Source organism: Mandrillus leucophaeus, unplaced genomic scaffold (genome assembly GCF_000951045.1).
Source record: "Mandrillus leucophaeus isolate KB7577 unplaced genomic scaffold, Mleu.le_1.0 Scaffold416, whole genome shotgun sequence".
In the NCBI taxonomy this organism is placed as follows: domain Eukaryota; kingdom Metazoa; phylum Chordata; class Mammalia; order Primates; family Cercopithecidae; genus Mandrillus; species Mandrillus leucophaeus.
In genome coordinates, this window is record NW_012104432.1 from 960309 (window position 1) to 971706 (window position 11398).

At 50.4% G+C, this 11398-nt stretch overlaps 1 protein-coding gene across 1 annotated transcript in view; it reads left to right on the forward strand.

The window, feature by feature from the left end:
* Positions 1–11398, forward strand: part of LOC105548593 (trafficking protein particle complex subunit 12) — a 122751-nt gene that overhangs the window by 41320 nt on the left and 70033 nt on the right. The window contains exons 3-4 of the mRNA XM_011992674.1: positions 7406–7519; positions 9988–10126. Of these exons, the coding sequence (XP_011848064.1) occupies positions 7406–7519; positions 9988–10126 (253 nt within the window). The remainder of the gene's footprint in view (positions 1–7405; positions 7520–9987; positions 10127–11398) is intronic.

The window sequence follows — 11398 nt, forward strand, 5'->3', positions numbered from 1 at the left end:
GTGCTGGGATTACAGGCGTGAGCCACCACGCCCAGCCCACTTATTTTCAACTCATGGTATTTCTAACTTACGATAGGTATGGACGGAGCATCTGTGTCTGTCTTGATGCACTGTTTGGTAGCCATATGTTCTGTATGACTGTCTGTCATACCGAGTTCATCTTTGTACTCCTGTTGTCTGATGTAGGACGTACTTCCTCTCAGGTGCTTAGTTGATGCTTCTTAAGTGAGGGAGTGACTGGGTGCTTCTGTTTACAATATGAACAGCAAGCTAAGCCCGCTCCGCCAGCCCAGCCTGCCTTAAGAGCTGTCTTGTAACAGCTTCGCCTCACAGGCATTCACACCGTGAATTCACACTGTGCCTTCCCCAGGTAGGTTTCTTTATTCCTTTACCCGAAACATCAAGGGCATTCTGTGAGCTTTCCTGTGTGTCTGCGGGGGCAGGTCTGTCCTTGGAAGCTAAGAGCAGAAGCACCGCAGCGCCCCCGGCCCTTCACTGTGCCCTCCCCCGGCCCCTTCACTGTGCCCTCCCGGGCAGCCTTCCTCAGCTGCAGGGCAGATGCTCTGTGGTACCTGCTCCCGCTCCTCTCGGGAGGGCCTGCCTTTCTCCCTCGCTGGGTCACCTCTCCCCGGCACATGCTTCTCCCAAACCGGTGTCTTCTCTTCTCAGCTGCAACCTGCCATCTGCACGTTTACCAGGCACTTTGCCGTTTCTGTTCCACCATCTTGTCATTTTTTGTATCTTCTGTCATTTTGTAAAACCCAGCTCATCTGCCTGCGGCATCTCCACGTCCGGCCTGCCCCGAGTGGGTAGAGACAGGTTCGCGCCATCCCTTGGATTTCCGCGTTAGTCTGTTATTGGTTAGTTTGTTTTCGGGTCTCTCTCACCCTCTAGGGAGCAGCCACGGCACCGCCCACCCCCGCCCGGACCCCGCTGCTCGCTGCTCTCTTCCTGCCTTGCCGGCTGATGCAGCGCCTGACCATGTACGGACTTTAGACTGCCCCAGTCAGTGTGTACACTGCAGCTGGAGTCATTTTCCAAACATTTTATTTCAAAATGCATTTCTCTGTTTAGAAGCACCCAGTTGCCCCTCTTGCCTGGAACTGAAATCTCACCTTTGTGACCTGATGTTGGAAACTTGCCCTGGCTTCTGGGACCTGGCCCTCTTCATCAGCCTTGTGTGCCCCGAGCCTAGCACAGTGCCTGGCCCACAGCAGGTGGTCAGTCAATGGCTGCTAAGTGAATGGATGAGGAAATGCAGATTTCGCCAATATTTATTCATTACCTTCTTTGTTCTCCTTTCCACGAAAATTAAAACCTTAAGTTTCTCATTTTTAAAATGATCATTGGCCGGGCGTGATGGCTCACACCTGTAATCTTAGCACTTTGGGAGGCTGAGGCAGGCAGATCACCAGAGGTCAGGAGCTCAAGACCAGCCTGGCCAACATGGTGAAACCCCGTCTCTACTAAAAATACAAAAATTAGCCAGACGTGGTGACAGGTGCCTATAGTCCCAGCTACACAGGAGACTGAGGCAAGAGAATCACTTGAACCCAGGAGGTGGAGGTTGTAGTGAGTCGAGATCGTGCCACTGCACTCCAGCCTGGGCGACAGAGACTCTGTCTCAAAAAAAAAATTGTCATAGTGGCAGGCACAGTGGCTCGTGTCTGTAATCCCAGCACTCTGGGAGACCGAGGTACGTAGCTCACTTCAGCCCAGAAGTGCAGGACAAGCCTGGGCAACATGGGAAAACCCCGTCTCTACAAAAAATACAAAAATCAGCTGGGTGTGGTGACACATGCTTGTAGTCCCAGCTACTCGGAGGCTGAGGTGGGAGGATCACTTGAGCCCGGGAGGTCAAGCTGTGGTCACACCACTGCACTCAAGCCTGGATGACAGAGCGAGGCCCTGTCTCAAAAAAAAAAAAAGTCATAATAATGCCTACTTTATAATGTTGTTACGACCGAAAATAATAACAGCGCACGCATTTACAGGGCTAATGGTCCAACAGTCCCGCAGGGAAGACGTACGCGGAGAGGTTGTGAAGGTACCGCGCTGCAGAGCCCCGGGGAGAAAAGCTGGCGTTGCCTGCGCACTCACCAGGCTCCCAGCATGGTTCTGAGTACTTCACCTGTATTAACTGTTAATCCTCACTAGAATCACGAAGAACTATTAATACATCCGTTTTACTTACCAGGCACCAAGGCACAGTTCAGCAGCCTGGCGGGGGTCAGGTAGCTGAGAATGGCTGAGGAGCGGTGACCTGGTAGTCCTCCTCCCAGACCCTTCCCTTCACCCCGCAACTCCAGGGTCAGCAGGGGCGGCCCAGCCAGTCCAGGGGCCTCTCTGTTGCCCAGCTCTTCCCCCAGGCCGTCTTCTGGCTCTTGTGGGGGCCACTTCTCCCGTGGTCACCCTTGGAGCCTTAATGATCACCCACACCCTACACAGCTCCAGCGGCACAGCTGCCATTTCCTGAGTGCCCTCTCCCGCCAGCCAGCTGGTCAGTGTGGCATCCACATCCACATCCACACCTTCTGCCTTCCTGCGCGCCGTGGCTCACCGATCTGCTCGCTGACTGTGCCTCTGCACCTCGTTACTTCACTTCCTTCTCTACCCAGCGTGGTTTCCATGATCCACATCTCACACACGCCTTTCCCAAATCCCAGAATGCCTGCTCCTTCATTCTTCCACTGCACACATCTCAGATACCTGCGCTTTTGACAGGTTCAGCCTCCAGCTTCCTCTGCATGGACACCCAGCAGCTGAGGCTGCGGGAGAATTTCCCACATTCAAGCATCAGCAGTGACGCTTGGCAGCGTCGAGTGGATCATCAGCACTGCGGGGCCTTCCTGCCAGGTTGCTCTGGTCTCTCCCACTGCCCTTTTAGACTGTCTCTACCTCTCTCAAGCCTCCCACCCCTCCCCTTCCTCCTCACTTTTAAAAATGAGTGACGTTCCCCCAGCTTTGGAGCCAAAACAGAGTTCTGGTAGCATCTCACGTCCCTAATCCTGGACACACACCTGCTGAGGTCGGCGGGCAGACTGTCCCCGCCGACGGCCCTCGGCCCACATGCCCTGACGCCTGGAACCTTGAGCCATGGGTCATCCTTTCTTCCTAATGTGTAATCAGCTGTTCTCCAGCTACAGCCTCCTCCGCTGTGTTTTCACACACTCAAGCACTTGCTTAAACACAGACACGGAGTGTCTCACCTTCGCGGCCGCTGTTGGCCTTTCCTCCACTGGCACCCTGGTCATGCCGACTTCCCTGGAGGTTCCTACAGCTGCCCACCTCTCTGCTTCCCTCTCCTTAGTTTCCACAGATTTGTTTTTTTTTTTTTTAAGACAGGGTCTCAGTCTTGTCGCCGGACTGGAGTACAGTGTCATGATTTCAGGTCACTGCAATCTCAGCCTCCTGGGCTCAGATGATCCTTCCACCGCAGCCTCCCAGGTAGCTGGGACTACAGATGCATGCCACCACACACAGCTCATTTTTGTTTTATAGAGACAGGGTTTCACCATGTTGCCCTTCTTGAGCTCCTAAGCTCAAACAATCTGCCTGACTCAGCCTGCCAGTGTGCTAGGATTACAGGCGTGAGCCACCACGCCCGGCCTTTCCACAAATCTTATTCTCATCTGATTCCAGTCCAACCAGCTCTCAACAAAGCTGCTAATGGCTTTATCTGGAACCTGCCGGATGTTGAGTTCCTCTGCGGGCTGCCTCCTGGCGACGTCTGCTCGCTGACCCTCTGGACAAATACTCACCTGCTTCTGCCACTCTGCACCATCAATATAAATAATAACTAATTCACAGTAATCAGTCATGAAAGAATGAAATGGAAAACACATGCCAAATGCAGGCCCTTGCTTTGTTATCACGGCATGCCGTACACGTAAAGTTCTCTGTCACGTGACTGCAGGAGCATCTCCATTCCTGTGCCTCGTCCTCGGGTATCAGTCACAAGCCACTTGCGGGCTAACGTCAGCCCACAGTGGTCCTTGAAGTCGACAGAAATGAACTACTGAGCCAGAGGGGCCGAGACCTGGGACCCGCCAGCGTTTTCTGTAAAAGGCCATGGAGTGAACGTCGTAGACTTCCTGGCCATGCGGTATCTGTCCAGCTACTGAGCTCTGCCACGCATGCCTAGCTCTTCCGTGGTTGCACAGAACCTTCTCACCGTGCAGGTGCACAGGAGGCGGGCCTCTGGGCTCCTGTGAGCTCTGCCCACCAACTCAGGCAGTAGCGGGTGGGGGGCGTCCACAGGATGTGCACAGATTGCCAGCACCAGGCCCGGCTACTGGAACATCCTCTTCATAGCTTTACTCACATCTACACAGACGCCTTAAGTTCACCCCATCAGTGCAGGGAGACTGGGGCCTTCAAATGCTGTGGCCTGTGCTCTTGGAAGCCTGCAAAGGCCAGCACACCTGACCCTCCTCTGCCTCCCCTCCTGTGCCACCCGTCCTCACCTGCTTCCCCAGCCTCCCCTCATCCTCACCGGCTCGGCCCCTCCTCCACCTCCTGCCTCCAGCCACCTGGTCCTTACTGCATCCCCTCGGGCCCTGCACCCTGCCCTCTGCTCCCTGCCCTCTGCTCCCTGTGCCCCCCCGTGCCTGCTCTCGCCAGGCTTTGCACACATTCTGTCCTCTTCGAGGGTCTCTGCCCCCCTCCTCCTCCCTGATTAACTCCTGCCCGTCCTCACCGTAGAGCATGTCCTGAGGGAAGAGGGCCCCAGCCTCTCTAGCAGGACAGGCCAGAGCCTTAGGCGTAGGGCACCGGGAAGGGAGCAGTTATTAGTTGCCCCTGGATACAGAGTCTGCCTAGATGCATATATAGAACTGGTTCAGACTTGGCACAGTCTCTTTCCCTCTCACTCGTTCACATTTGCAATTCAAAGAGAATATACAGAGCCATTTGTATTATATAAAGTGATTATTGCATTGAATTTAGACTAGAGAAGGCATTTGGAGATCGTTTTAGTAAATTATCTTAACCAATCTAAAAATGTTTCTGAACTGTCAACCAGAACACAGAAATCCTGTGTTACTGGCTGTAGTGTGGACCGTTTGGGGGAACATGGCACCGACTTCATCTTCACCGTTGATCAGTGGTTCTCTGACTGGGTCCAGTGGCTGCGCACCAGCTAGTGAAGAAAACCACAGACTCCAACTGCACAATGTATGCTCTGGTCTCCTCCTTTCCAAAAAAAAAAAAAAAAAAGGCTGCGAGATATATTTTAAGAAATCTGAGTTCTCCTGCTAATATTTGCAGCTCGCTGGTTGGTGCCATGGAGGCCAGTACCCACCGTCAGGCTGTGGCAGGTACAGTGAAAGGAAAAAGTCTGTGAGAGAACGGTGGAAAGTTCACCAGACAGTGAAACACATGCTAGTTGGAGTGACTGAAAAACAGACCACGGACACCACCAAGTGCGGTGGGATGTGCAACCGCAGGACCCCTCGCTGCTGGGGAAGGCAAGGTGGCGCGGCCACTTAGGAGGACAGCTTGGTGACTCCTGCAACACTAAACGCACTCTTACATACAACCCAGCACTCCGGTTACTGCATTCCGCTCCTGGATGTCTCACCCAGTTGTGCCGAATGCTTATATCCACACAAGAATGTGCCCAAAGATGTTGATGCCAGCTTTATCCATAGTTGCCAAAAACTAGAGGCAACCAAGAGGTCCTTCAATAGGTCAGTGGGTAAACAAACTGGTAATCTGGACAGTAGAATGTTCAGCATTTTTAGAAAACGAACTATCAACCCCTGAGAAGACCTGGAGGAAGCTGAGATGTCTGCAGCGCCAGGTCACACGGCTGCTCACTCATAGAGCCTGGCCTGTCTGAAGCTCCGGGCCCAGCACCAGTTCCTTCCCTCACACACAGAGTTTCACTGGGTACGCGCACGCCAGCTCTGGATTGATGTAGAAACAGTTTGGGAATTTTTAACAGCATCGTCCACATTTTTAATGCCTCCCTCCTGCCTGGCACTGTGTTCAGCACTTTCATGTATCTTATTTAATTGTCACATCCGTAAGGTGGGACAGATGACCTCAGCTCTGTAAACTCAGCCATTGCTGAGCCTGCAGTGTGAGTGTGAGGCCACATGTCAGAGCCCCGGAAGACAGAAGCCCCGCCCTCCTGCCTGCGACACAGCGGCCGCCCCCACTGCAGCTGGAATTAGAGCAGGTCGTTAGCTCCTGCCTGAGGAAGGCCAGATAAAGGACTGCAGAACAACCGTAGTGCAAAGCTGACACTCATTTCCCTCCTAGGCGCTTCGTGAGCAGGCCCTGAGTTCTCTGTGTCCGGGCGTGGAGGGCAGGAGGTGTGGAGAGGGAGCAGTGCGTGTGTGAGCTAGTACACAGAAGACGTGTGTGGCAGGCTCTACCACACATTTTTAAAATATGTAAACTCCTAAACTTCTTGTCAGAGAAGTGCTTGGCATGCACACAAAATCATTTAGCTAATTTTTGAGAAACATATTGTTTAATTGTCTGTCTCCCTTGCTAGATCATCCACTAATGAGTGCTCGTTCACTAACCTCCCCGCCAGCCTTGCAGTCTCTGTCAGGCAGGAAGTACTTAAAGCATGTTTACTGACTGGCTGCAGAAATGAGGACATCTACAGTATTCAAAGATAGTGCCCGTTACCTTGAGAAAAGACAGAGTGAGCATCCACTTTTAGCTTCTTAAAAGGTTTAAACATTCCGACCTTATTTTCCCATTCATTTCTCTAACGGCTGTCCTTTCTGCATTGCACAAGGACAAAGATAAACACAGAAGTCTGTACGAATCAGCCAGCGTGGCGGTACCAGCCAGCCCTTCCGTGTTGAAGCCGTAACATTACGCGATGTGAAAGTATGCCGTGCATTGCCACATGGGCCTGGAACATGTTGTGTTCACATAGTTCATTGATTTTTTCATATTGATAAATTAGAATTATGAACATAGAAAGCCACTTATTTTATAGTCACATGCAGAGCTTACAGATACAAATATATATGTCCAACACATAGCATAAAATTTCCTTATTGATTTTAAATTGACAAATCTCAAGACAATCCTGCTAAAAAGGACACCAGTCATATAGATTGAGAGAGATGCGGAGCTTTCCAATAAAAAGCCTCTTCCCGATGCTCTATCAGTTGCTAAATGTTACTGTTTTTATGATTTGATCAGCTCGAACTGTATCTCACGCTTGGCTCTCTTATTGCCTAATTACACGTGCAGCGTTGACAAATGGCATTCCCCTCCGTGCTGCCAGCACACTGACCTTGTCATGATTACTAATGGCTGGCTGGCGCTGCTTCCAGCAAGGTGAGCAGCTGTGGCCAGTGGCTATGCGTTTGGGTCATGGATTCCACCATGCCTTGCATGTGTGTTTGGTCACATGTTCTGCCATGTCTTGCAGAGCTGCAGAAACTGGAGGGCAGCAGTGGACCTGTGCGGACGTCTCCTCACAGCCCACGGCCAGGGCTACGGCAAGAGCGGGCTGCCCACCAGCCACACGACAGATTCACTGCAGGTGAGAACGAACACCTTTCAGGGGCTGTAGTTTAACCTGGCTTATCACAGTTTGGGGACATGGACAGGACCATGGCCTTTCATGCCAGTAACAAAAAGTATATTTTCATATCCTGCTTCTTTATCTCCTAATTATATTGTATATACTATACTGGGGCACTGGAATTCTCACTTTGGCCCATCAGGACGCCTGTGCGCCCCAGAAGCACACTCACAGGTGCCCACACTTAGTCTCATGGTGGGACCAGCATGGCTTTGGGTCAGCAGGCAGGTTCGCCTCACGACTGGCAGCAGCAGCTGGCCTGTGCGGGGATCTGGGGCATGTCTGAGCCCGGTAGGAAACAGTGACAGGAGCAGTTGGTTCTGTCCACCCCAAGGACGGAGGATCCATGTGCCATGGGTTTGCTCGTCCTGGCATATCACTTGCTCTGAAATTTAAAAAAAAAGGAATGCACAAAATAGACTTGTGAACAAAAGGAAACTCATCTGAGAAGAAGGAACAGCTGCAAACGTTGATAAATTCTTACCTTTCCCTGGGGAGTTTTTCAACTGTTCTTCTAGCTTACGTGGGAATCCCCCGGGACTAAACAGATCACCAGATCCTTCAGAACTGTGATGAGCTTTTGAAAGGAGCAGCTCTGGGGAGCCCTGACAGCTTAGCTGTTTCCAGCAAGCTCCTTCTCCTTCTTCCTCTTCCCGCAAGAGCCGACAAGAAGAGCCGCTTTCCCCCATCTCCTGTCCATCCACTGGTTTGCCAAATCCTAGGCTGTTTTTCTGTCATTCCTCTCCAACCCATCACCACCCGCAGTTCAAGCTCTCATTGCAGTGTTGCTTTAGCCTCCTATATGAACTTAGTTCAGGTTTCTTTATTCACATTCATTCCATCAACTACCTCCAAAAAAACTCTCAAAGCACACTTTTGATCATCTCACTTTCCTGCTTGAAAACTGCCCGGCATAGTGGCACATGACTGTAGTCCCAGCTACTGGGGAGACTGAGGCAAGAGGGTCACTTGGGCCCAGGAGTTCTGGGCCGTAGTGCACTTTGCTGATCACGTGTTGGCACTAGCTCAAGACCAATATGGTGACCTCCTGGGAGCCAGGGACCACCAGGCTGCCTAAAGAGGGTGAACCACCCTCCTTTCCAACTAGGTCTGAAACGGAGCTAGTCAAGAGCTGGATAGTTTCCCATTGCCTACCATGCGAAATTTCATCTTCTCGTGTGTGTGTAATGAGAACACTGAAAATCTGTCTTAGCAATTTTTAGTATACGTTGTTTGTAACTGTGGTCACCATGTCTACAATAGATCTCTTGAGCTTATTCCTCCTGTCTCACTGAATTTTGTTTCCTTTGACTAACATCTCTCAAACCTCCGCTGCCCTGCCCTCCTCCCCACCCCCAGCCCCGGCACCCGCCATCTCCTCTGCTTCTGTGAGCCCAGTGTTTTCAGATTCCATGTGTAAGTGAGGCCCCGCGCTGTTTGTCTTTCTGTGCTTGGCTTGTGTCATCTAATGTCATGTCCCCCAGGCTCATCCACATCACAAACAACGGCATTTCCCCCATGAAAGCTGAGTGGTATTCCACTGTGTGTCGTACCACGTTCCTTTATCCATTCATCCCTCAGCGGACACTTGGTGAAATTCACTCTTCTCATCAGTAAAGTCAGATCACATTAGGTTCCCCTTTTAATCCTAAGTCTCTGGCTGTGCAGCTCTCTAATGCAAATTCCCACCATTTTCCTGAAGGTACCCCAGATGCTGCCAGAGCACGCTGTGCTCTCGTACGTCGTGTTTTGTCCACTCTGTGCCTTTGTCCTTACGTTCCCTGAAGGAGCAGACCCTACCTTAGCCTGTGGCCCCTTGAAACTCCGCAGCCCTGAGAGCTGCCCTCAAACACAACCCATCCCCGCGCTTCCGCTCCTTCCTGCTCCCGTTCCCGCCGTCATTCCCCCGCCCTCCACTAGGCGGCGCATTCCTTTGGTGCCTTTCCATCTTCATGACACCTAGCACAGTGCTTTGCACACACACCTGCTCAGTAAGCAGTGTTTACTTACTGAGTAAACACTTATGTAAAACCATTCACATTGTTATTAAGCTCAATAGTAATTTTTTTTTTAAAGACAGGGTCTCGCTATGTTGTCCAGGCTGTGCTCAAACTGCTGGGCTCAAGCGATCCTCCCACCTCAGCCTCCCGAGTAGCTGAAACTGCAGGCATGAGTGATATCTCAGAATTAAATATTCAGCATGTTTCAAATGTCGGATTTTATTTTTCATGACCTCACCTTGCAGAGTGACCACGTTCTGCTTTTTTAAACACGATTTTGTAAATATGCAAAGATAGGAAGTTAGGTTAGCCCTTATTTTAATATATGAGAAATTAATCTCTTAACAACCAACTTCATAAGGAATAGCAATTTCTGAACTGGATATATATAGATAACCTATTGTTTCCATTGTATTTTGTTTTTAGCTCTGGTTTGTGAGGCTGGCACTACTAGTGAAGTTGGGCCTTTTCCAGAATGCTGAGATGGAATTTGAACCCTTTGGAAATCTTGATCAGCCAGATCTTTATTACGAGTACTACCCACACGTGTACCCTGGGCGCAGGGGTAAGGCCATGGTATTTAATATTTGTACATTTGTATGTGTTTTGCTCTGGTTTGCTTTGATTTATACATAATTTGGTAGCCTCAGTTTTCCTTATTTATCCAGTCTCGAAAAAAATCAGACAAGTACCTAGCAACAAGCCTTGACTTACAGAATGCTCCCACTCAGATTTACCGAAACACTGACCTGGAGGTGCTCCCTGGTGTGTCTGTCTGTACATTTAGCAGCCGTGTATCTAGCACCTGCTGTGTCAAGGCAGCATGATGTGGTGCAGGGCCCGGGTGGTAGACGTCTGAGCTGTGCTCCACAGGGAAGAACCGTCCCATCTCGGGACCTGATGCACAGAGAAGCAGAGCAGTGAAACCAAACGTGTCCGTGCCATGTGGCACACGCCGCGACATTTTCCGTTCGTCTCTATTATTTAATTTATTTTAAAAATCTGGTTGTGACTCACCCTTCGGGTCACAGTCACCACCATGGTTTGGAAAACACTAGGCTATAGCATAGGGTAGTTCTAGGAGAGTGACAGGAAATCAACAGTTGGGAAGGGAGAAGACGGGTTACAGAGAGCCTTCTACAGCACTGGGAGCCTTGTGCAATGTGTGCTCTTGGTGGAGAACCTTATAAATATGTTTGAAGCCCCTCATATGTTCTTAAATAGAAAACAGTCCTGGCAGGATGTCTCATGAGGGCGGTGTAAGCAGCTGTTGAAAGCCCAGGCCCTGTTGTCAGGCATCCCCAGTTACATTCTGGTACCCCCACTGACTCGTGTAGCCTTGAGGGAGTTATCTGACCTCTCTGTGCCCCAGTGTCCTTGTCGGTAAAACAGATATGCCAGTCCTGCTTGCTTCCTGGATTGTCCCGAAGATTAAATGGTGTCAGTGTAAGTTGCTTGGAATAGTGGCTGCTCTCTAGTACCAGCTGTATTTGCCGGTTTTCTTACTCTCTTCTGAACGTATCAGTGACACAGGAGAGTCTCGCACTGCCGCGTTTTGCAGGCTCGATTGTCAGCATTTGTTGGCTGCGGCAGTGGAGCTACGGAGAATGGTCCTAGGTGTCAGGAAATGCAGAGCCTGATCGGAGGTAGAAAATATTTAAAACCAGCAGTACAAGAGATGCAAAGGCCTGATTAATAATAAAATAATAATTCCTATAGAAGGCTCAGAAAATTTAAATAAACATTCTATTTAACTTAGTTGATACTAGTAAGTAAATAGATGAACTAAAAAGGCTAGAAGTAAAAACAAATCTTTCATCTTCTTTGTGTGTTGTTT